The 26619-nt window shown below is 47.9% G+C and overlaps 1 protein-coding gene across 1 annotated transcript in view; it reads left to right on the top strand.

The window, feature by feature from the left end:
* The window catches only part of LOC146811781 (serine/threonine-protein kinase NLK2-like), a 312019-nt gene that overhangs the window by 111228 nt on the left and 174172 nt on the right, over positions 1 to 26619 (top strand). The window contains exons 4-5 of the mRNA XM_085618770.1: positions 3705 to 3811; positions 4735 to 4820. Coding sequence (XP_085474896.1) covers positions 3705 to 3811; positions 4735 to 4820 — 193 coding nt within the window. The remainder of the gene's footprint in view (positions 1 to 3704; positions 3812 to 4734; positions 4821 to 26619) is intronic.

The following is a 26619-nucleotide window of genomic DNA, read 5'->3' as shown; positions in this document are numbered from 1 at the left end:
TAGATTTGTTTAATAATGACCAATTATTAACAACAAAAAGCAAAATGTTATGGTTTAACTGACATTGCAGCAACTGTAGAAGCGCTTTTACCACCTATTTAAAATCTAACATTCACTGTAATAGCTAGATCTGAAAGAAACACGTTAGTTAGATTCCTCACCTTAGAATATCCCCAGGCGTCAGACTGGATCCGGAAGATTTTTCGTCAGCAATACCCCTTGCGCGTCGCTAGGCGTCGTCGGCGGCTCCGCGTCCGTCGTCGTGCGCCAGAATGACGTCGTCGGAGTACTTAGACGCCGCACTCGCGCGCTGACATCCGTTCTTCTTTTTTCCGCGCCAGTAAGCGCAGATCCGGGAGAGCTACCCCTTTAGTCAATTTTTTTGACTCTTTTTGGTCAATTCTCGACTCTGGTCCCGGTAGGATGCCTGGTTTCAAGGCCTGCGACGACTGTCACCGACTGATGTCGATGACCGATCATCACCGCCGGTGCCTGTACAGCTTGGGCCTCGACCACGACACGGCGTCGTGCTTAGATTGTATGGCCCTGACCTCGAAAGCTAGGCTTCTCGAGCTTCGCCACTCTGCTCCGCGTCGCTCTCGATCCCGGTCCAGGAGGAGGTCCAAGGATCGGTCGCGGAGCCGCACTCGACATCGTCACTCGTCTGGCTCGAAGTCTTCGGGTAAGTCGAGGCACTCCAAGAAGTCCAAGAAGCGACACCGCTTTCCGGACTCCCCTCGCCGGTCGCGCGACTCGGCCGAGGGTCCGGGTGGTTCCACCCCCGCGTCTCCGCAGGAGCCGCGCAAGTACCCATACCCGACGGTCCCTGGGACTGACGCGACGCCGGCGGAGGTCAGTGCCTTCCTCTCGGCCATGAGGAGCCTGGCCCTGCCGTCGACGCTCGCTGGCGCGCCTTCGGGCCCCGCGGACTCGACTGGGCGACCTCGCATGCCGGCGGCTCCAGCCCCGGCGCCGTTGGAGGCTCCGGCCCAGACTCCGCAGGTCCCTGAGGGGCCCGAGCCTTGGCCCCCGTCGACGCCGGTCGACCTTGTTACGCCTCCTCCGCCGACACAGATACCACCCCCGACGCAGACTCCGGTCGACGTCGATCCCCGGTTCAGCCCCTGTCCGGTCCCGACGCCGCATCCGACGCCGCTAGAGACACATATTGTCTGTCGACCAGCTCCGATCATTCCTCCTGTTTACCAGGAATCGGATGACGGGGGCGACTGGGAGGGGTCTGATGACTCTATGGCCCTTCAGAGCCAACTTGCACAGGACTGGGCAGATGAACTGGGGGAGGCCAGTGGGTTGGATACCTCTCCGGACACTGGATTCATCTCTCCTCCGACTGTGGCTTCGGAGGAGGGTGCAGCTTTTTCTGTGGTGCTGCGCAAGGCGGCCGAAGCCCTTGGGCTTGAGCTGCCTGCCGTGGCTGTGAGGACTAACATCCTCACTGAGGTGCTTCAGTCTGCCGCATGCTCCACTGAGCCTCTGCTGCCATTCAATGAGGCCCTCACTGACGTTCTGCAGGGCACCTGGTCCAAGCCCTCCACAGTCCCTCCTGTGGATAGGAACGTTGCCAGGCGCCACCGCCCTGCTCCGGGCGACCCCAGTTTTCTGTCCCAACATCCCACCCCCGAGAGTCTGGTTATCCAGGCCTCTACCTCCCAATCCTCCTTCCCGTCTGCTCCTCCGGACCGGGATTCCAAGAGACTGGAACAGTTTGGTAAGAAGCTGTTCTCTTCGCTCAGTTTGGGCCTGCGGTCTTTGAACACCGCCTGTCTCTTGGACCGTTATTCCCACTCTCTGTGGGATGCGGTGGAGGACGTGCTGCCACTGTGCCCGGAGGAGGCCCGGGCACGGCTTTCCTCGGCCCTGGCCGATGGGAGAGATGCAGCGCGCCATGCAATCCGATGTGGACTTGACACTACGGATTAGGGCGATTTCTACCTCGGTGGCGCTTCGACGTCACGCCTGGCTGCGGTCCACAGCTTTTTCAGGGGATGTCCAGAGCACCCTCATGGACATGCCTTTTGATGGCGCTCGCCTTTTTGGTGACAAAGCGGACAGTGCGCTGGCTCGCTTCAAGGACTCCCGGGTTACGGCCGCGACCGGTGGGTGCTGCAAATCGTCCGAAGGGGCTACTCCCTCCCCTTCGAGACGACCCCTCCAGCCATGCCACCGCAGCACCACCGTATCTTGGGGGATCATTTGAATCTTCTCCACGAGGAAGTTTCGGCCCTCTTGGCCAAGGGGGCCGTCGAGCGCGTTCCGAGCCCAGAAGTAGGTCGTGGACGACGCCTAGCGACGCGCAAGGGGTATTGCTGACGAAAAATCTTCCGGATCCAGTCTGACGCCTGGGGATATTCTAAGGTGAGGAATCTAACTAACTAATGTTTCTTACAGATACATCGTTACCGAAGGTAAGTAACTTGTTCTTTCAGTTTGAGATTTAATTAAACTGAGTCTGCTGATATTAGCCAGTCTGGTTGTCCGTATTGCCTCACACTTCATGCACATCGTATAAGTTTTTCTTTTTTAGAATTCTGTGTTTATGCTGAAGAGTTTACATTGGGTGTGTCATAATTCCAGTGTTGCCTAAAAGAAAGCTCATTCCTTGGGTTTTCTTGTGTTAAATGTGCACCTGGCCATAGTAAGACTGCAAAGCACAGTACCTTTATCTGCTTGCACCATGCTCTTCACTCAACCACTGTCCTTGGAATATTCCCTACAAAGCCTCTCGCAGGACGCAGTAGGTAGGATGTGTCACAGTAGCTCTTGGAGCAGGGCTTTGCCACAACCAATGCCTTGCGCCCAGCCCTTTCTTTACTACGCCTCAAAGTTTAGCAAACTGACGTCTGGGTCTGGGCCCTTGAGCACCAAGACTGTCGGGTAGTTGTTTTGTTTGTTGTTTTTCTTTACATTTTTCCCACTGAAAAAATGTCTTTAATTGATTAAGTTCTCAAACTGTCTGTGCCAAATTTAGTGTTTTACTTTGGAATGAAGGTCAATTGTAGTTCTTCTGATGATCGCAGATTGGCCACCCTCCCCCATTTGGTTGGAATGTACTTCTTTTGCCTTAGCTTGGCATCAATAACCCTCAAGAATCTTTTGCCAAACACTGGTTCAAGAACTGTTCCAGAACGTTCGCGTCAAAATGACTTCCCTTCATCTTTTGTAACAAGTATCTCAAATTCTGATTTACTCCAACCCATTAAAGTGTATTTTTCACAGTAAAACTCTATCTCCATACTAAGATGGTATAATTCTGCTCAGTATATTTGGTGTCGTTGAGAACTAAAGGACTATGGATATCAAAATAGAAATGTTACTTTAACTACCCGCAAACAGTTTTGTCATTTCTCCACTGATTTGCAAGAAAGTTATTAGAATTCAAACAATGAATTTCCTCTGCAACTCTCTGCTTAAGACATCACTGTTTCAGATGTATAAGATAATTTGGGTGCATGCATCCACAGAGAAAGTGAGCTTTATTGATTGAGTGATAAGTTTACATGGAGGTTGGGAAAGTTCATGGTGATCGGACGGTCAGTCCTTGATGTGACGGTTCCTAGCTTTTATCTCTTTGTTTTGGTAGACCAGTGGGAGAGCATAATCTTGTGGCTTAATTGTTGGCTGTGGACCTAGAAGATCAGCATTCATGTTTTTTGTTTTGACTCTTTGACTATGCTGCGCTTCAGATATGTCATCACAGAGCTGATGCAAAGCGACTTGCACAAGGTGATTGTGTCCCCACAAGCACTGAGCTCCGACCATATCAAGGTGTTCCTCTACCAGATCCTGCGAGGTACATCAAACCAAGTGTTTTGTGGGATGGGGAATTTGAGGATGGGTCTGTGGAGGCAACTGCTGGGAGTGGTGTAATTGTTCATGGGATGCAGAGGCTGAAAGGTCGTGTTTGGCTGATTTTCAGTTTCAGCTGGACAACACCAAGTGGAAACTCCTAGGTTTGTTAGAGCAAAGCCTGTTTGTTTCACCCTGTTATCACTGAGCTTGGCACCATATATAAAATGACTGATATTGGGAGTCTGAGTAAAATGTTTTTCATGCTCTGCCTGTTCTGAGGATGCAAAAATATAGTTAATAGCAATGTTGTGATCATCCTTAACTACTGGATATTCTTCTGGGTAACTTTTCATTCTCTAGTTGATGTGCAATGAAAACAATGTGGCTCCAGCCAAAGGACAGTCATGACAATGCTGAAAAAGTTGCTGACTATCCTAAACAGTTGACCAGGTCGCATCTGAGCGGGAGCATAAGCAACCAAAGACCTGTTCCTTTTTTGTTGGTGCTTATTTGAGATGCACTTCAGAATGTTTGAATCACTCATTTCCAATGACTATTTTCTTCCTGTCTAAGCAAGTTGCTTATGTGGCATGAGTATACCTGATTGTTGGTCTTTATCTTACTGTTTTTTGTGGGACTGAAGCTGAAGCTCACCCTGCCTGTCTGAAAAACATCTTGGGTTGTTTGTGTTCTCATCCAGGGCGTACTTGACCTAGCAGTCTCAAGTTTTAGTGTGGTCCAGATTGCATTGTAGTACAGTTCAGCATTGTTATACAGCTAATTCCATAGTGCTCCGCTGGTGGGTTATCTTAGTCAGAAATGTACTGGGTGGTTGTACGATATACATCCTCTGTTATTAGTTGGAATAAATTAAAGGCATACCATATACTCATAAACTTTCCTTGTACACTCTTATTCCCACAGGCCTGAAATACCTCCACTCTGCAGGTGTGCTTCACCGAGACATCAAGCCAGGGAACCTTTTAGTCAACAGCAACTGTGTTCTGAAGGTGAGTGGTTTGTGTCTGATCTTATTTTTGTTTGTTTTTGAAACATGTTTTTATTGTGATTGGTACAGAATCAAGACTTAAGGCGGCAATATAGACAATACAATGTATCCATGTTCATGCTGGGAGCGCCGTCTGTCGTATGACCGCCAATGCGGCTATGGGTAACAGTACTGTCTTTTGCTTATTAACCCCAAGTCTAGACATCCCTCCGAACTCGTACATGATCCGCACCAACACAGCAACCGACCATTCAGAGTACGGGACATAGAAAGGGCGTTGTCGGCATATAGCGAGACAACATGTGTGATGCCTCCTACCTCAATGCCCCACTCAGCCATGTCGTGGTGAAGCCGAATCACCTGGGGCTCCATTGCCAAAGCAAAAAAGAATGGTGACTGGGCATCCTTGTCTAGTGCCTCTCTTAATAGTGAAGCAATCCGACACCATCTGCCCAGTGCACACTTGTGCCATCAGTTCAGTATAGAGCAGTCTAACCCAAGACTAGAACACTGGACCCAGCCCCATTCTCCACCGGACCTCCCAAAGATAATCCCAATTTAGGGTATCAAATGCCTTTTCGATATAAAGCTATTGAAGCCTCCTCCAAGTCCCTGTTTGCAATAGCATGCAATACATGGGACAACCTCCTTAAATTCATATGGGTCCTTCTACCCGACTTAAAGCCACGCTGACCTTCGTGTTCCAGTTGGGCAGCCACCCCTCTTAATCTGGCGCGAGAGCCTTTGCCAGTATTTTTGTGTTGACCCCTAACATAGAGAGGGGTCTATCAGAGCCTGGACTGAGTGGTCCCTTCCCGGCTTAGGGATCATAATGATCTGGGCCTAGAGTATATTTTGCGTTAGTATCCCGCAGCCATGTGACTCCAGAAGTGTTTCCTACAAGCGGGGAATGAGTACGTTTGGTAGTCCACTGGGAGTCCATCTGGCCCCGGTACCTTGCAGTGTGCCAAATCCTGGACCTCCTCCTTCAATTCCTCTATGAGGAGCTCCCTCTCCACTTCCCCAGTCTGTTTTGCTGTATACCGAGGAAGTGTTATGTGAGCTAGAAAACTGCAGATAACTGGGGTTTGGCTATAGTCTGTCTCCCCATAAACAGTTGCTAGGTGGTCCCGTAGGAGGATATTGATGGCAGCCTTTGATCCAGCAAAGGTGCTATCCTGGCGTCAAAGAGAAATAATCACTGGTGGTGGGCGTTCCCTTCTCAGTAACCATGTTAGAAGGCGTCCCGATTTGTCTCCCTCCTGATTAAGTGGTTGACGGTAGTCCCTCCGAACCATTCGGTCCAGACTGTCTTATGTTTTCCCCCACAGTCCTCTGGAACCTCAGTAGTTCTCTCTGAGATGGAGGTGTTTCGCTGAAGGGTCTCCTATTTTTGATCTTCCTCTAGTAACTTCTTCTCCAAATGGGGTCTAGTGCCACTAATACATGACAGGCATTCGCCTCCTGTCACGACCTTCAGGTTGTCCCACTGCACTCCTCTGCTTACCTCTGTGGACCAGTTGGTGTCAAAATAATGGACCTTCACATTTCTAATCACCATGTGGTACTAGGTGTCGCCCATCGCCTTGTGTCGTAAATGCCACAACAGTAGTCTGAGCCCACCCCACTCCAGCAGCACCGAACAATTATCTAAGAGGAGTCTATTCAATATGTGAGCATCCATTATTTCAGTGGCAATGTCATTTGTCAATAAGAATCTATCAAGGTGACTATATGTGTTATGGGCATAGCATATGTATTATTTGGCGTCTGGGTGTGTCGTGCGGCAAACATCCAAGCCGCCTATGTGTTTGATCATGCATCACATTGCAGCCGCCATGTGCGGCTTTGTGTCCTGTCGCGGGGGTGGCGATTCCCCACTACCATCCAGCACACAATTAAAATCTGCCTACAGTGCATGGGAGAATCTCTCTCTCAACATCAAGATAGAAGATCCCCATCATCTGTGTTGGGTGCATACGCATTCAGCTGGTGCACCTCACGACCGTCCAGCAAACCACATAGTAGTATAAATCTACCCTCAATATCTGCCTTGATAGAAAAGGGCCTGTGGTGTGAGCCAAATGGAAAACCCTACATGCTTACTTGGAGTATGTAGCGGAGTAGAGTCGGCCCCTCCACTTCCTATGTAATTTTTGGGTCTCATCTGCTGTCAGATGTGTCTCCTGCAACAGAGCGATCGGAATACCCCGCCCCCGGAGAGAGGAGTGTATCTTGTACTGTTTAAGATGGGCGTTATTGCCAAGTATATTCCATGTTGCTACTTTAATACGTGTAGCCATAGTGCTTTACAATCCGCATCACTCCACTCACCCCCCCCCCCCCCCCCCCGCTCAGTCCCCTCTTCCCCCGCACCCTCGCTGCAGCAGAACATAAGCTTATCAGACATTAACATCCCGTCCCTCCCACCGGGTAGACACCACTGAACAACCTGTGTTTCTTAATCCCTCGACACCCATCCCAGCAATACTTACTTCACGATAAAAGCAAATCACTCAAAATAAAACTTTCCTCTCCTCCAGCAATCCACATCCGCCCCTAACCTCAACAAAATAAAATCGGAAGGGAGACTGTTCCTGGGGGTCTGCAATTACGGTCATCACCCCCAGACACTGCCTATCCCTGCACACCCACTCTTCCACACCAATCACCCCACTACACAGGAACGCATATACTCCCTTTCATTGAAATACGATCTAGGTTCAATAACGAAACTTACAAACTAATCTACAAAACTAGCTATCTACTGGAGGGGCAAGAGGCGGCCTTCCCATTTCACATAGTATGTGCCACCTTTTAACCTGCTTTCGCACACCTGTACCTAGAACATGCCATCCGCTTCGTCTATCAGGCTCCAGAGGAACCCCATAGATCAACATCTCAGCAAAACACTTGAGTACAAGCACTCCTCATCTGGAATTTACATCATCATAGAACAGGACATAAGGTCAGCTGTGGCGTCTGGGTTATACGCAATGTCATGTTTCACTCTGCTCTGGGGTCTCCACCACATCCCCTGCACTTGCATCCTAATTGGAGGCCATCTGCACCTCCACCAGTGCTGCCTCCCTCTCTGACCGCTGCTGCTCCATATCCAGCATGTCTGGCATCTTGTCTGGCAATTACCAGAGATGAGGGTTGTGAATACCCCCACCCTGTCATCTCCATTTTGGTTGTCAAAGACCAGAGTTTCCAGTCCAACTGTCGGAGCTGCGATGGGTTAGTGGGGGGGGATCAGAACATCCCCTTGTATTTCCAGCCAGTCCCCCATCACCTCCGGTGGTGAAGTGTGACCGGTCGTTATGAAGGACTTTGTTTTGCTGCGTATATTAGCATGTAGCGAAGTCCCATAGCTCTCAACTTTTGTTTGACCCCTCCAGAGGTTTGTTGCTAGTGCTGCACCTGCCTTGTATAATCTGAAAACACTTGGATTTCTTAATTCTCAAATTTGGGGTCTCCAGACTGCCAAACTGCTTGCAAAACGGCATCTCATTCCCTCACAGCTCTAGCCGCCAGGTTGCCCTTTCCGAGAGACGGGGCCTGATCTACCGCTATGAAGCAAAAGGTGCCCCTCCCCCCTCAAGTCCATCTTTCAGCATCCAGGTGACGCCAGCAGTAGTAGTAATTCTCAACAGGCTTCCGGATTCAGGGGCCCGGGCCCCAGAGCTCCCAGACTAATTTGGTGCAGCCGGGCCAAATCTTGCCTTTTAATTGGGATACGGGCTGAGACGCTGTACATTTGAGATATGGGGGAGTTCACTACTCCAGAGCGGTACCTCCCAGAAGATGAGGGCCAGCTGCACATGGCCCCACCTGGCTGCTGGGGCCACACCTGCCCACGACCATATATGCGGTCTCTTTGTGCTCAGCCTGTTGGCGGTTTCACGGATCCTCACCCTGTCACAGGGCCATGGTCTTATCCTCCAGCGTAATCTCCTGGCCACCTTTCATTGCAAGCACAGGTGTCTATCATCAATAATGAAACAGAGATTCTTGTCCTTAGTAGTCTGGGTGGGTAAAACCCAGTGGCTAGGTCCCCAGAGACCAGGGTTGTTGACCAAGACCTCAGATTTTTCACATTTGAGCTTCAACGCATATTTGTTCATCCAAAAGGAAATATTCCTCAGGCCCAGGTACAACAGAGAGGGGTCACGAGTCTGGACTGATAACATGGAAGGTTCATCCTTTAGAAAGGAGATCAACCACTTCAAGGCCAAGCCTTCAATGCCTAAGGACTCCAGTCTGCCAGTCAGCTTAGAATGAGACACTGTATGAAACTCAGCGCTCAAGTCAACCAGAATGAGAGCTGTCATGCCTCCAATCTTCTTAGGTCGTCAAGAACTGACTTCTGGGTTCAGGGCTGCCCCCTACATACTGTACTTGGGGTGCGTTTTAGGGGTCTCTAGGTCAGTAGCCAATGGGCTATTCCAGATGCACAAAAAATGGAGAGCCTTGATTCAGGCCGGTCTGCCAGAGTGTATTCTCCATGCATGTGGCAGCGTGCTTACAGAGACAGAAGATAATCAATTGGCATTGTCGTCTGGTCTTCGCCAAAATCCAAGGAGGAGTAGTGAGCTAAAGGATCCCAGAGGTGTATGCTTCAGAGGGTAAATTTGTTTTCAATAGGACCAAAATGTCTTTTGTATTAGACAAATCCTCTTAGCAAAATAAACTGTTCCTCCTAGGATCACTGGTTTTCTGTATTCATCCATCATTTGCAGCTGCACATGAAGCCTGTTTTGAGGTTATCGCAAACAGGAGTGCCAGTGTAAGGAAACTAGCAATAGAAATACAGTTTGCTTTTCCTTGAACCTTCAGCCATTCTTCTGTGGTACAAGATATATTTTCCTGAGGAAATTTCCTCTCAGACAAGAGGTAGGTTGAGAAGCTTAGTTGGAGCTAGCACCCTGATGAAAGTGGTCGGTGAAAGACAAATTGTACCACATTAACATTTCGCAATTGCTTGGTGACCGTCTGGCCTTCAGGTTATTCATGTGGAGGTCCAGTATGTGTCAGATGGACCATGCCACTTCTATCTGCTACTTGAACAGGAATTGATAAAAAGTATAAGTTCCTCCTGAAAGAAGCTTAAAAGATTTAGTACTGGCTCAAGATCTGTCTTTTTTTTGCTTATAAAGCGCACTTATACCCGAGGGTGTCCTGGCGCTGAACAAACTGAGCATCCCTGGAGAGCGAGTGTCTAATCCCTGAACAACCAGGTCTTCAAGCCCTTCCTGAAAGAGAAAAGTTCCTCCGATTTCCTAACGTGTGCTGGCAGACAGTTCCATGCGGTGGCTGCACCATAGGAGAACAGCTTTCCACCCCAGCTGGCCTTTTTTGTCCTAGGCACCACCACTAGATTGCCTTCCATAGAGCGCAGTGCCTTCCCCGGCACATACCGCTTGAAATAAGCCCTCAAAAACTCTGGGCCAGTGCCTTTCAATGCCTTGAAAACCGTACACAAGGCCTTAAATTGAGAGCGTCTGTGTATCGGGAGCCAATGAAGTTTCCTCATTCCTTCTCGGATTGAGGCATGCTTAGGTGTGCCTGTCAACAGTCTCGCTGCCGCGTTTTGCACCATCTGCAGTCTGTACAGATGTTTCTTTTTCAGGTTGAGGTACAGACTGTTACAGTAGTCAAGACGCGACAGGATGAGAGCAGACACTGCTAGCCGGAAGCCATCCGTGGGCAGCAATGCTTTAACTTTCCTCAGTATCCTGAGGATATGAAAGCAGGACGAGACCACTCCACTGACCTGGCTTCCAAAGTCCAGTTTCTGGTCCATAATCACCCCCAGATTCCTAGCTTTGGGTGTGGGCAGAGGTGGCTTCCCCAAAGCGTCGGGCCACATAGCTGGGGTCCAGGTGTTGGGATTATTTCCGAATATCATTACCTCGGTCTTTTCAGCGTTTAGTTTAAGGCAATTAGCGGCCATCCAACTTGCGATACCTTGAAGACAGTCGTGACACCTTGCTGGCAAATCCACTTGGGACCCCCTTTGTACTGATAACACGATCTGCGTGTCGTCTGCGTACGAGGTGAGTTAGAGTCCATACGATCTAATTAAGGCTCCCAAAGGGCTCACAAACGTTAAAAAAGAGTGGGGCTCAGGGATGACCCTTGCGGAACCCCACAGGGAAGGGCAAAAGGCAGTATTTGACCTAAAAGTAACTGAAACTATAGTACACTGAGCAAACAACTCTTGGAGTAGTATCAAGGTTTCTCAACAATCCAGCTCTTGCGGATGTCCTTGATCAGTTGAGAAGACTTCGTATTCAGCATAGGAATGCTAAATATATCAAGACTCCACATTCTCTTTCCTATAGCAGAACCCCTAGCATAAATATGTTGTTCAGACAATGCCTCTCATGATAACCGCTCGGAATTCAGTGCCTAATTTGTAAACAAATGCGCCGAGGCCCACAATATTTCATGTGATGCCATTGCAGGTTGCACACCTGCCAGTTCTGCTAAGGACAGGGCCACTCTTTCGTATTGGCTATCTCACTCCATTAAATATGACAATTTGGATTATTTCTTTTCACTGAAGATGTCAGAATAGCCTGAATGAGGTTTTGTCATTTTAATTGTAATGCATATTGAATATTTAAATGCTCTGCTGATGTGCTTGTCTGAAAAATTGACAGTGCCACCATGTGGTGGACTGTCAAAAATTAATGCTGATGCTGACAAATAAGTGCTGGTGCCAAGCACTGGCACAAATTAGGCACTTGTTTTGATCAAACTCGTGCAACAAAAGTAAAAAATGATGCCTTTTGACCTTGCTTTGTCATGCGATGGTGGTATCCGCACAGCCTTGCGCCGCAAGACCCAGGCCACATCTTTTAGCCAGAATATCAGACTAGGTTCTCCAGCACTCCATACCATTGCGGTACTTAACTGTCTGTGTTCTATATGTCTCGTATATGGCCATTTGAAAATTCCACCAGATTGCATGCTTGTTTTTTTTCATTTTTTAAATATCTTTATTTTTCGATTTTCAGTGTTGCCACATTGAAAAATAACCAGTAATAGTGGTATGGAGGACACATACATAGATTGTAATTAATAATACAGCTGTAAATTCGCATTTATAAAGTGGAACAAGGGATTCAAAATACTGCTGTGTGGATAGGCATAGTCCCGTAACCACACCTTAAATGCCACAATCTTATTTACCAACCTATTGGCCCTGGAGCACACCATGGTTCCCATTCACCCAAGGGTCTGGCAGGCTGTGCAGAGCATCATCTACAAGATCAAGTTCAGAGTAGCTGATCTACAAGCCCGATATCTTACAGAATTTTCAGAGGCAGCCTCTGCTGGCATATCTGACCTCCTACGCTGCCATGTAAAGGTCCATACCTCTCCTCCAATCTTGAACTGTCCGAACTTCTTCTACCCCCCCACCTCCGTGCTACATCTCGTTTCATAACAACTAGGCCCAGAGTGCTGAAGAGAAGGTGAGATCTTGGAATATCTACATTGTTTGGGATACCCAATATGACATGTGGGTTCAGCCGTAAGTACCCCCTCCATGGCCTCACCAAGTTCCCCAAGGAATGCAATTCGATACCCATGGATGAGGGGACATCTGCATAATGTGTGCAGAACCGCATAATGTGTGCAGAAATCCCCTCTAGCATTATTGCACTGCAGGCATGTTGGCTGAGCAGCTCTGCCCATTGTGTGTAATGTGTACCTATCGTATTAATCCTTTGTAGGATTTTGTACTGGATTAGGTGAAACCGGGACTTAATAGCGACTTCTTTGTGGTACATCTTCTCCACCTCCCAGGCAATGTCTTCTAGTTCACCCAGAATCCGTACCCAGCGGTCCCTGAAGCTGTGTAGATTGTTGGACATAATGTTATTCAATGTTCGATAAGTGAGGGAGATTATCCCCTTAGCGAGTTCTTCTTGTAGCAGTCTCCTCTCTAATGGGGTGTATTCCGGTATATCAGTACCAGTTAGGCCCTCAGCAAACCATGCATGTCTTAGCTGCACATACTTAAAAAAAAAAAACTGGGACCTATGTAAATCATATTTGGTACAAAAAGTGGTCAGGGGATTGAGCTCCCCACTTTCCAGGATATCTCCGATAGTGGAGATTCCAATTAACTCCCACGCCCCAAATCTTTGTAATTTGCCAATCTCACTCAGCCATGTCCCCGTCCTCAGTGGTGTTGCCCTTGTGATTTTTCAGGCCCATCCGATTGTTCTCGTTGCCTGCTCCCCCTCCCTTTCCCCCAGGGTCACATAGGTTGTCGGGAGTAGGCTTTGGGCGCCACTACTGCCATAGAGAAAGTGTAAGTGACAGTGGTGTGCTAAGGTACCTCTTTCCAGGCTGTATGTGGGGTGGTCCTGCGATGCATGTATCCAGTCATTGATCGGGATCAAATGCGCCGCCCAATATTAGGCCTCTAAGCTGGGGAGGGCTATCCCACCCTGATTAGGTAAAGTCCTAAGAGCTTTCCTGGGATGCCCACCTCGTCCTAGGAAATATTGCAACTCCCTAATATCAGTGAACGTGCTTCTTGGAAGTAGGAAATATGTGTTCTGAGGGGCGTATAATACTTGTATTTGAAACTTGGTTGAGATTTTTATATTTCAATGTGCTTCATATACTTCTTGAAGAATAGGTTAAATTATCTCATAGGACTAATAGATCAATTGGTCAGCCAATGTTGTTAGCCTCCTTTACTTATGCACATTTTTAAGTCTATCAGTTCCATTGGAACTTGATCTGGACCAGAACTAAATATATTAGAGTCTGTAAGTTTTGGGTCACTTTTATGAATTTTATATTACTTTTAGAGATCTTAACATTATCTGTTTTTCCTTACATTTTATACAATACTGAACAATTTGCTTTTATTGTAAACGATTTTGACCAATTCTGCTTGAAACGTCTCATTTATAACTGCCTACCGAAAATGCTGCCCTCAGGTATTCGTGATTATTCTGGTGATTCAATGATTTTTCTTTAGAGAAGAGAAACAAGTGCCTCAACATAGCCACTGTGAGGAGACTGGATATTGCTTCAGTAAGAGCCATCATAACACAATGTTGTTGAGAGATTAGCCCATCTTTGAAAACATTGTTTCAGAATTAAATGTAGATCAGCTACCTTGTTACCCACTTTCTTTCAAAACCTGTCCTTTTACGGCCGAGCACTCGACTGGCAAAGCAATAAGAAGAATGCCATTAGACTGAATCTCAAACCAAGCAAGCACTCGGTCACCACAAAATAGAAAGGAAGCGGCTAATGTAGCTTCTGATGTATATTATGCTCCAGAGCAGGAGTTGTCATGTGAGGAAAATGAAGGAGAGGATCTTGGTGAATTTGCAGAACAAGGACATGCTGTGTATCCATTCTGCTCATCTAGGGATGCGGTTAAAAGCTACAAAAATTGTTTTAATTGTTTTCTTGGAAGAAGTTAAAATCTATTGAACTGAAGTAGATCATTCATGTTTAGGTAGACTCCAAAGGTTCTTCAAACTGCACTCACTATATAAAACTAACGTTGAAATATGATGGGTTTCTGTCTCCCTTGCATGCCTTGTAAGTACACTTTGGGGCTCCTGATGTTAGGTCTCCATCTCCTTCACACATTTGCTGTCCTGGCAGAGAGTGTGCACCCTCTTAAACCTTTCTACTCGTAACAATGCAAGCATGCTTGCTGCACTCTCGTATGGGTCTCTGTCTGCGAGTTGGGCATTGGCACTGTAGCCGAGTGGGGCATTTTACCCAGTCAGTGATGCTAGAACAAGTTTCAGAGTAGTGGTGCTTCCATCCGTGTTACATCACTGCAGTCAGAGGGTTTGTGAAAAGGTGTCACATCAAGAATTAGCAGGAGAGTGTTAAGGATGTAGTATGTAGCTGCTGGTGCATTTTGGGACACGGTTACAAATATATCACTAAATCATGGTTTGGAAGCTTACTATCATTTAGAGACAGAATGTTTTGCATTGAAAGGACCATTTAATTTGCACGCCAAGCAGTTTTACTGATCAAACTCTGTAGCTCACAAATGATGTGTAAAAATTGAGTTTCAGTGAATATTTATAATTTGCACAGCACCACCTAAACTGTCTTGATTCGTTTTTATCATAGTAGTATCTTTGTTTCCATCACACTTGAGAATTACGAAAAGTGTTTTATTTGTGCTTTCCGACCTGCTGATATTTTTGGGAGTATTTGTACTGTTCATTAACGGAATCTAAATTCCATTGGGTTATGAAAGAAATTGACATCTTTTCCTTTCACTCTCCCTGTACCCCAGCAAGATACTCATAGTTCATGTACAAAGGCCTCTCACTTTTCAGTCAGAGGAAAAAAAGTAAATACCAATTTATGTTAAAAGTAGTAGTAGTAATTTGTCAGAATAGATAGCCTTACATTTGACCTGTCTTTGAATGCACAGTAAATGTGACTCGATAAAATAAAAATGTAGCGGATAAGTGCATGTTTATTGCTCATTCGCCTTCTGAACTCCAACATGATTATTTTGGGGGTGCTACAACACCTTCCCTACTTCCTGCACCCATACTTCAAGCACCTATGAGTCCTCTGAACCACAGTTATGCAACCCAACCAAGACGCAGGCAGGCAGTCTTCCTTTCTTGTATTCGGGCCCAAGGCACACTTCCTAAGCCACTGCTGGTGTATACTGAACACCCCAGCCGGCAATTCATCTGAGCTGCTGTACTACTTGAGTACCTCAGTTTGTACTTGTAGTGTTACTAATACAAGGTAATATCTGCCACTGTGGCAGTGCCTCTTTAACCCCAATCATTCCCCCGTCCTTTCATAAAGTTTTGCCAAGATTTGTATCAGCTTGGAAATTCAGGAACATATTTTAAAAAAAAAAAAAAAAAGTCAGCATGTTCAATCAGCTGGGAACTAAGAAATCAACTGTGCCATATATTTTGTGTATTCCCAATCATCAGCCCGGATAAGGTACCTACTATAGTAGCTTGTAGGAAAGTAGGATCTGTTTCTTATGGTTACCCCCACTTTTGTTTACTTGGTGTGATGCTGTTTTTGACTCCTCTGACTAGAATCCTGCAGTTCAGGACCCCAGTCTTTCTCCCTAAATTGTTGTGTTCAGTACTTGGGTACATCCCAGATTGGATCCTTGGGTACCCTTATAAGTCCCTAGTGTATGGTACCCATGTACCCAGGGCATAGGTACCCCAGAGGCATCCCATGGGTTGAAGCATGTATTATGCCACCCATGAGAGACCATTCAAAATGGAACAGGCCTGCCATTGCAGCCTGTGTAAGTTGGTGCATTCACCACTTACAAAAGATAGAGGTTTACTATATCTAAGGATCACTGCACTTAAAACCAACCCTTATAGCAGGCCTTTGTAATCCTGAGGGCAGGGTGCTCGGTTCTAAGGGAGAGGATGCCCCTGCATGAGCAGGACACACCTGCAGCCTACGGAGTCCATTCTCCCGGGTTGTCAGTGAAGCAGCCATATACTATATAGAGGGGCACCGTGTAATTGTGCGATGACCATCTTGAAAATGGCCGCAACAAATCCTATCATCTATGCTATCAAACATGTTGGAATCCTACCCCACATCATAAATGGTGTGGGAGTTCTGATTCCAAGCACTGGAAGAGCCCTCTGTTAGGCTCTGTGTTCCCGGTACCAGCCTTCTAGTCCTGGACAGCACAAAATTGTTTCTGCCCACCAGAGACCCAATTCTGCCCTCCTGCTGCTGAGGCAAGCCTGAGCCAGGGGAAGGTAGAACAATAGGCATCCTGTCACAGGGAGGTGTGACCACCTCCTAGACAGGATTCAGTGTATTTGGGCTGGATGGATGCGCTTGCCAGAGCCAGAAAGTCTGCATGAGGGGGCACATTAGGTCTCCTTGAGCATAGTCCAGTTCAAACCATTCCTGGGAGCCGTTGGCTCTGGCGCAAAACGGGACAAAAAACATGGGAGTAAACTCCTCCCTGTCCAGAGCCTCCCCTGGGAGGGTTCCCTGAATCTTCCCAACCCTTTCCCTAAGGTACTTAAGGGCTTACCTGGGTGTAGGTCTTTATATTAGTCATTGGATAAGATTCAGAACTGAAGCCACTGCACTTTTACCGTCTGGGCACTCTGGACTTCGTTTGGGCCTGACTTCGTCTCCCCCCTTTTGGTATGCTGCCTCGTCTGTGCCAGTGCACCATACAGGATCTATGCAGGAGCTGTGGAGCATCAAGGAGCCTTGAACGAATCTCCCTGGAAGTGAAGGAGTCCCATTCGCAGGCAACTCAACACTGATGATCCCAAGCTCCTGCGGACTCCGAAGGGTTCAGCAACACAGGTAGTGGTTTTCTACGTCTCTCGAGGCCTGAGCTGTCCTCCCACCGAGTTTGAGGTCCGAATCCCTTGTGCGGGCTGCATTAACTGAACCCCTGTGCACTGCGTACTTTTGCAAGTGCAAATGCTTGTTGGGAACTTTGAGACAAGTGCACTGGGCTCCAAGTAGCCCCCACCTCCGGCAACTTCTTCCAGCAAGATTTTCAGCCACACCGCCTCGTGGGCACCGTGGCCTGCTCCTTTTGGTGAGCTGCTTGAGGTCCTCTTGCAACTCCTGTGCCTCTTACCTGTGGGTCCATTTGAAGGTCACCTTTGTTTTCCTTGAGCTCCCCTGATTGCTCGGGGTCTGCCCTGACTCCCCTGCTTGTGGTGAGTCCCCTGAACCTTGCTGGTTCCAACGTTGCATCTGCTTGAATTCCTGATGGGTTGCATTTGCCTAGGCTTGTTGGTGCTCCCGCCGGACACCGACCCCTCAACACTCGACATCCTTCGTGGGACAGCTGGTATCCGGGTCCTGGTCTTCCTCAGCGTCACCTGGTTCTCACAGCTGCAGAGTCAAGGTCATCAACATCTTCCATGAAGCACCCAACATGAAGGGCATTTGTCTTCCAAGTCTCCTGGTCACCCCTGAGTGACATACTCTGTCCCCTCTGCTTTCAAGTACTCCTCTTCAAGAATGCATATTTGGATTCCTCCGGACACTTTTTCCTCTTCCAGCAGGGGCACTTTCCTGAAGTCCTCCATTGGGTTCGACCGTGGTTTCCGACGCCACTTCACACCTATGCACCCGGCTTCCCTGGGCTAGGTAACTTTGTTACCACGATATCCACGGGTGGGGTGGCTCTCCAACCTTCTGGGTTTCTTAAGGGTCAACTGGGAAGCGTCCCTAATCTTTATAAATCCAACCACGACTTGCACATAGACTTGTACGGAGCACGCACTCGTGTTCACACATTGCACACGCTCTCCGTGAGGTCCCTATCTACTTACCTTGGGTGGTTCTGTGGGTGTCCTGCAATTCTATGTCCTCTCGACATTGTCCTGACTCGAGTCATGGTTCTTGTACCATTTTCTTAGTTTTTGGTTTGGGCCCACTATGTATTAGTGCTAATGTGCTAATTACTGTGATTTCTGTGCTAAAGGCAAAAGTATTGTGTGCTTTGTGTCTATCTCCATGTGGTAGATACTGTAACGTACTAGATAGTGTTATATAATACATATTTTTATAAATACTTATTGTGTTTTTTTTAAATTTAATCTATACTATAAGATTGCATTCTGTTAAAACAAGCTGCTTTACACTTCTTCAAGTCTAAGCCTGAAGGCTGTTCTCCACATCTACCACTTTGATAGCTTTCTAAGGTTGTCTGAGACCTCTTAAATCACCATAAGGGTTGTATGGACTGGTGCAAGGTGCCTACTTACATTAGTGGACATCATATTCCAGGCTAGCTTCTCACACAGATGCACTGTAGTGTGATAATCAAAGTAAAGATATGTTTGTATTGTGTGGCTGTAGATGCACATGCTTTGCATACTCCTACATCTACTGTTTGGCATGGACATTTACAATTTGTTGCTGTTTGAAGCAGTCATTCGAGTCACAATGCCTCCACCCTTCTTTGTCAGTGCTCATGGGCATCATCGGCACCATTATTAGATTATTTTTCCCCCTTCAGGTACAGATATGTTTCTCCTATCCAGTCATTGAAGAAACCCCTTTTTGGTCTTCAATTTTTCTCCCTCAACACTCTTCAGAGACATTCGCCGCAGGTGTCAGATTGTCTGTGCATCCATGCTCCTTGGCTTCTTTAAGGACTCTGGAGAATAAGAGGCATAGGAGGTGATGAAACAGATGCCTTTCAAGAAATGCCCTCTGTGTCACGCAAAGTATCCGTGGACTGACACACAAAAAGTCTACAATTTGACTTTGCCCAGAGCACAACAGCTTTCCCTGTGCCTCCTGCTTTGCCTTTCAGTGGAAAAAAACCCTTTGCTTGTCTAGATAAAGATACTGGATCCATCTAAAGATGCAACTATCCTTTGAGGAAACGCCAGACATCTTTGGTGAAGCTGACCCGCTCTCCGCAGAACAGGATGATCTATATTTGGCAGGTATCCCGCCCATCAACCCAGTCCTGAGGTCATCGACTCAGACAGTGGCACTTAGGAGCCCGAACACATGTAGGAAGAAGTGTAGGCTGCAGGTACTCTGTCCACCTCCTTTAGCTTTGGCCCACGCACCAAGACGATGCTGAGAGTCCTGAGTACTATCAAAAACACAAACTCACAGACCACAGAAAAGATCATACACTGAGGTGGAGCACTAGTGAATCTCCACCCTCCCCACGGGGGTCATGCACAAGCTACTGCCACCTCCAGGTGCGCCACCACCACTTCGAACTCTGGTCGACATCAAGGCAAAGCGTCAGAGTTGAGACATTGTAGGAAGCTGTCTCTTCATATTATATATAAAAATGAGATACATCGTTTAAAGAGTCCTGGGTTCCCTTCTGAGTCGACAGGGGGCTTGCTCTGGCAATCCCAAGGTGCTTGCTCTGGCAATCCCAAGGTGCTTGCTCTGGCAATCCCAAGGTGCTTGCTCTGGCAAGCCCAAGGTGCTCTTCTAAGGGATAGTGTAGTTGAGTAGCATTAGGCTTATCACAGATGAGTGCAAGACATCTGCAAATACACACTATAGTCAATAAATGAGAGACACGACTCAATAAGGAGATCCACACCAATTTATAAAAATAACACGTATCTTTATGTATTTCAAGCACCAGAAGAAATTTGGTCATTTAAGTACGTTTTTAAATAGGAATTCTCTTCAGTTTTAAAATTAGACAGTGCAATTTTTTGAAGCTGCAATGTTATCCTATGGGAGAAAAGGTAAATGTGGATTTTAAGTACAGGACAGATACTTACGGGAACAATCTCCAGGAGTTAAGGTGAGTGGTGGGCAAGGTTCAAGGCAGCACCAGCAGAACACCACCAGTGGCACTAGAGCAGCCTGGTGCAGAGGTGCAACATAGCATTGAGTGCCCAATGTTACTCTAAAGCGATTGGTCTTTGTGAAAAGAGGCTGATGGCTTGGACTGGGAAGTCAGTCGGGCTGAACAACCTGGTGAGCTCAGGCCTCACAATGCTCGGGGACGTAGAGACACCTTTGATCCTCTTCTCCACGGCGATGGGTGCGTAGGTGTCTTTAGGTGGCGGGTTTTCCTTATTGGGAGCAGTCGCGATAGAGGGGGCCTGCGTTCAGAGGCTGCACGGTTGTCTGTAAGTTAACTGGGTGCGAAAACACAGTGTACTCGGTCTCTGGAGGGCTGGAAGGACCAATGACACAGTTGACTCACTTCAACTCTGGTTTGGAGCGACGGGTGCACTGATTGTGAGAAAGTGGCTCTGTATATACTGTTCCCAAATAGGTACAGGGTGTACAGAGTCCACAGTCCCCAAGGGTTGACAGAGGCTAAAGTTAGATATAACCTTACTCTCTAAAGTGGTAGCTTGGTCGAGCAGTAAGGCAGTATCAGAGGGCAGTGTAAAGCATTTGTTGTACACACTCAGTCAGCAAATGGTCTCACACACTCCATAACTGAACTCTAGGCCAATGGTTTATATAAAACAAATATATGCTTGTTTTATTTTAGAACCAACAATTGGAATTAAAATATACTTTCTCAGAATGAGATGCTTTATATAAATACTTTTGCAATATGTAATTGACTTTTGTAAACAGTTACAAGCGGTTGCAATAGGCAACACTATTTTAAACACAATAATGCATTGAGTTCAATGGAAGTTTCATGTTATTTGCCAGAGATAACTTTTAGGATTTCTTTTGGAATTCCTGGACTGGATCCTAGATTCAGTCCTGGGTCAGTACTCAGAATCAAGTGATGCAAGTCGACTTAATTACTGTAATGATTTTTAAACAATATTTAGCTATTTTAAAAGTTGACACTTAAAAAATATTTCAAAGAAAACAGTCAATGATTCCCTATGGAAGAAAATTCAAGTTGCAGGTACAGTATGTTCTCGTTACTTTTGTAATCCAGTACTGGGTGCCTAGACTCAGAACTGGAACCTTTATCCAAAACAGGTAAGTAATTACGTTTTCAGATATTATACGATTTTTGAAGAATATTTAAAGATTGCAGAAATTGACACTTTTAGAAGAAATTTCACAGAAAAACAGTCAATGATTTCCTATGGAAGAAAATTGGGTTACGGGTAAGTACAGTTGTAAGTATTTTTCAGAGTCAGTGCTGGGCACCAAGATCCAGCACTGGGAGCTCACCTAAGACCAGGTGAGTGATTTCGTTTTCGTTACTAGGCTGATTTTTGGGGAATATTTTAAGATTTGAAAAGTCCACACTTAGAAGAAATTTCAGGAAAAAGCCAGTCAATGTTACCCTATGAGGAAAATAGAGTTTGCGGTTTAAGGGTAAGTACTCGACTGGCAGAGTTGAGGTTCTGGGCATAAACTCAGGGGTCCCCCAGGGTCAGGTAGGTACAGTTGGTTCACCCTCAGCGGCTCTAGGGCGGGCGGGTGCAGAGAGAGTTAGGCCCAATGTTAGCCTAAGAGGGATAGGGGGGCCTTGGTTGGTGGCTGCTGAGTGGCAAGCCACGCGGCTGTGGGAGCTGGGCTCCTGGTCACTTACTCAGGGCAAGTGGGGAAGTAGGTAGGTGTAGAGTTTTCACTGCCAGGGCCACTCGGGCGGCTGGGTGCAGAGTGCTTTTGAGCCTTCAGGCGCTCAATTGATTTCAATGGGAAATCTCCGGTTTATAAAAAGACTGCAAGCTCGGAGACGAGGACTCTTCAGGTGCCACCACCACTTCGAGAGGTAAGTTGGGTAGTTGGAGGATAGGTAGGTACCCCGGGATTGGGCACAGGGGGCCGTGGGGCGCCGCGTGCAGGGGTGCCTTTTGGTGTCGGAAAATCTTACCCTCTGTTGATCGCGGTAGGCGGGGGCACCTTGTTCTGAGGCTGCAGGCTTCTTCAGGAGTGTCGAGGGAGGTCCTTGGGTGCCGAACTCGGGTTCACAGTCACCGTGGGGTCGTCCTCAGGGTCTTTGTTCACTCCGGCACGCCAGGCTTGGCTGGTGCAGAGTGTGCTGGGTTTGCGGTTCCGGGCTGCTGCCAGGGATTAGAGGTAGGTTTTGAGTAGAGCCTCTACTCATGGGAGTCCCAGGGGCTTAGAGCCAAGAGATAGCCAGGTCCTCAGGGTTTTGTGAGGTTGCTGGCCACAAGAGATGCCGGGTTGGAGCAGGAGCAGGTTTGAGGGTTGACAGGCTGGTAGGGCTGGGGCCAAAGCAGTTGGTGTCTTCCTCTTTTTAGCAGCTGCAGGGCAGGTCTTCTTTCTTCTTGCTCTTCTTTGTAGTTTGGAATCTGGGGAAGGAAGGTTCAGGGTGCCCCTAAATACTAGATTTAGGGGCGTTACAGGTAGGTGAAGGGCAGGGGCCAATGGGTCCCTGTCCTGGGGTGGGTACACCCCCTATCCTGCCTCTCTCCTGTGGGAGGGGGGCAGGAGCCTAGTCCTGATTGGGCAGGGCTTCCCATCTTCAAAATGGTGAGAGCCCGGATATGTGCTTCACCTCGCCTCCCCCACCTTAGGGGTGGGGTTGGCAGGCTGGCACATCCCCTGTCCTTATTTGGGGTTTCCGGCCAAGCTTCCCGCCAGAGTGGGGGGTTGCAGTGGCCTGGGGAAGCTCACAGAGGCGGCATGCCTTTGAATCTTCCCCCTGCTCATCCTGGGGGAGGAGATTTAGCACCTCGCCCAGGATGTCTATTGTTGCAGACCCAGGAGAGCAGGGGCTCTCCTACCCAGGGGTCCAGCAACATGTCTGCTGTGTGGCAGCCTAGGCAGCCTCAGAACAGACGTGAATTGTAGGTTTAGGTTTCAGGGGGCCTCTCTAAGATGCCCTCTGTGGTGCTTTGTACATTAAATCACACACTGGCATCAGTGTGGATTTAATGTGCTGAGCAGTTTGATACCAAACTTCTTAGTCTTCAGTGCTGCCATTATGGTGCTGTGGAGTTCGTGATTGACAAGCTCCCAGCACCATATACTCTTAGCTGGCAGCACTGCACTTACAGGACCCAGGAATGGACCTGGGTACTGTAGGGGCAACGGGCTCCTGCCTCTGTGCCCACACCACTGGCATAGGGCACCCAGCTAGAGGGGTGGCTGATGTATGCCAGGGCAGTGTAGGTTGTGGGCATGGCACACAGGGATGTGTGCCATGTCGACTCTCTGTTTTGTCTTGTATCCAGACACTCAGCCTGCAAGAGCAGTGTGTGTGTGTGTTAGGGTACAGGGCCTCTAAGGGTGGCACAATGAGTGCTGCAGCCCTTAGAGGCCTTCCCTGGTCACAAGGCCCTGGGTACCTAGGGTACCATTTACCAGGGGCTGACATGTGGCCAGGGTTTGCCAATTTGGGTTTTGGCTGTTAAGCAGTTTTTAGGGAAGGAACACAGGCCCTGGGCACCTGGTTGGCAGGATCCCAGGGCACAACAAGGAAAAGTGCATCAGCTATTAGGCAAAAAAGGGGGGGGGGGGGGTTACTGCAACAGAAACCCACTTTCTTACACTGATGTCTTCAGGTGTTGGGTTTCTGCGATCATGAAGTCCTCACAGGAGTCCTTGGGTACCTGTAGGTTGCAGTGAAGCAGGTCCGCTACTTCTCGGGAGGTCTTGGTTCCTGCGTGAAGTGCTGGCTGGTCTCCCAGGCTTTGGGGACTCAGCAGCTGCAGGACAAGTCGACTTTTGACTCAGTTTTCAAAGTCATCAGGCAGGGTTGGCGTCAGGTCAGTTGCTGGTAGTTCAGTTCTTGCAGGATGCAACTCTTCATGTCCTCCTTCGTCTTTCAGATTGGCAAGATCTGATTTTCTGGGGCCAGGGGCTCCCTTAAAAACTGATTTTAGGGGCGTTAAGGGAGTGCAGGATAGTAGCCAATGGGCTACTTACATTGGGGTCTCCACGCCCCCTATATACCTATGGGAAATGGGCATAACCCTGTCCCAGAGTTCCTTAGTGTGCCAACACAAAGATGGCCACCTCTGAAAAACCGTACCCACATCAGGTTAGGCCACCTTAGGGGTGGTACTAGCCGGGGAGGGTGGGCATGCCTACCTGACTAGCTAATTTCCTGTCTGTCCAGGTGTCAAAGGGAAAGAACCAAAAAGGGGAGTGAAGAGGTTCTGCTCGTAGGAGCAGCGGAGGTGGATACGTCCTCCTCAAGTCAGTAGGTATGAAACACATAGATCCACCCTCAGATAGTTTTAGAGTTGTGTCCTCCCAGACTAAGTGTGTTTCCTACATTGGTGGGAAAAACAGTTTAGTTAAAATACCCCTCACACACCAAAAGGGCCCTTGGTGTCATGCTTCATCGTAGGGGTCTTCCCGCCCCGCTGCGAGATGGGGCGTCCTACGACTACGTGGGAGCACAATTTTTTGTGAAAGACAAAATTGTGTGTCGTGTAGGAGTGTGAGTGGAAGGGTCAGGAGTGAACGAAAGAGTACATTAAAAAATACCTGGCTCTTGGGATTAACAAACTTTAATATTCCTTTGAGCTGGCATTATTAAAAGTGGGGAAACAAGATGGGAGGTATATTGCCTGTAATTAGCTGTCCCTCCTATGCCGGTCTACATGTTTCGAAGCCCTCCCCTGGCTGCTTCTTCAGGACCAAGATGATCCCTTCTACACTCACTATATGTTAAGGAGCGATGTCCACAAGATGAATGAAAAGTAGTGTATGTACATGTAGTATTTACTACATGATGAGCATGCTAAATAGTCATGCACAGTATACAATACCTAATTTGGTATACTACTTTGCGACTTGTTCCCTAAGAGGATAATGCCCCATGAGTCTTTTAAAACGGGTGGGAAGGGTGTCAATAGTCACACTTGCGAACGTTCGACGGAGCAGTGGGATGGCTGGACACAGTGAGGTAGTGTCCTAGGAGTAAGTGTGACTATTGACACCCTTCCCACCCGTTTTAAAAGGCTCATGGGTCATTATTCTCAAAGGGATGTGTGTCAGGTTGTGTTTTCATTATTCTCTGCGCAAAAAACACACAGGATGCGATAGGGTGCTAAAGGTATTTTCAATTGGTGGAACAATTGTACATTTTTGGGAGAGATCTGGCCCTGGGAACATGGTTAGCAGAAAGCCAGTGCACCTCTAGTCAAAATCCCATCCTGTACCAGGCAAAAAGTGGGGGTGACCATGTCAAAAAGCTGTACTTTCCTACAGACATGATCCAGGCAACATGCTCGTGTTGCATCGGTCTTCAAGTCTAAAGAAACACCTCTGAGCTAAAGCACCCAAATCCACTCTGAAGTCGAATGCCACTTCATTGCTCCAACAGCACTCTACGTCACACTCTGTTGGCCCTGAAACTGTCTTCGACAACAGATTCTGAGGACTCTGACATGCCCACCCTCAAAAAACTACAGCGTGAACTCTACAAGACCATTGTCTTCCGTCCCCAATCCGGAAAAGTTTTCTACTGGTCCTGGCACAACAGCAAGCCAAGAAACTCGGGCTCGTCTTCGAGGATAGTCTTGGGCCTAATCCTTCTTCGGAACCTTCAGCTCCTGCACCCAAGAAGACACTCCTTGACACTCCTTGACAAGGTCACCAGCCCACCACCGCTATCCTGAACTCCTCCACCATCCATGACCTCTGCTCATGGGTCACCTAGCTCCTTTTGGGACACAAGCCAGCCAGTTACTATTCTTCTTTAGAAGAGTTAGAAGCCCCTCCCTACCCACATCCTACTTGAAGACCCCTTGGAAAACTACATAGTACAGCCCCAGGGGGGCCTGACCTCAAGCATGTCCCAGTCAGGGCTTCTCCTCTGGACAACACTACTGCCTGTCATGGGGTCATTCAACGTTGTCGGGTGTTTCAAGGACTGAGATGGACAACAACGGAGAATTCAACGTAATTTTATTTCTAGTTCACGTTTTGAAGCAAATCCCTCGAGTCAATTGGAATAATGCTTCTTATCCGTCCTCGGGTCCGCCTTTCATCAAGGTCTTTGTCTCCTTCTTCCTCTTTTCTGATGCGCTCTCGTCCTCGGGGAAAACAAACCAACAAAGAGGAAAGAAAGAAGGGCCTTGGTGAATAAACAGGAACGTGGTTATCTCTATGGGGAAGGGAGTGAAGGAGCACCAAGTGACACCGATCCTAAAGTGAGGGACGTGCTTCGGTGAGGGAAGGGTAGCAAGGTAGGTTTTGTTTATTTCAGGGTCTCCCGCTTGCACTGACTTTCTCCCTCCTCCCGACCCAGCCCGAGTGCTGCACAAGCACCTGTGTGAGCCACGCTCCTCCAGGAGTGTGGCGGGGCAAAGTGTAGAGCCGCTGGCCTCCTGGTACTCCTGGACTTTCACGGGCCTCGGTTTCCTGGTCTGGATTCAGTAACTGGAGCTTCTCGT

This window comes from Triturus cristatus, chromosome 7, assembly GCF_964204655.1.
Source record: "Triturus cristatus chromosome 7, aTriCri1.1, whole genome shotgun sequence".
NCBI classification, from domain to species: Eukaryota; Metazoa; Chordata; class Amphibia; order Caudata; family Salamandridae; genus Triturus; species Triturus cristatus.
This window is presented reverse-complemented; position numbering and strand designations above follow the sequence as displayed.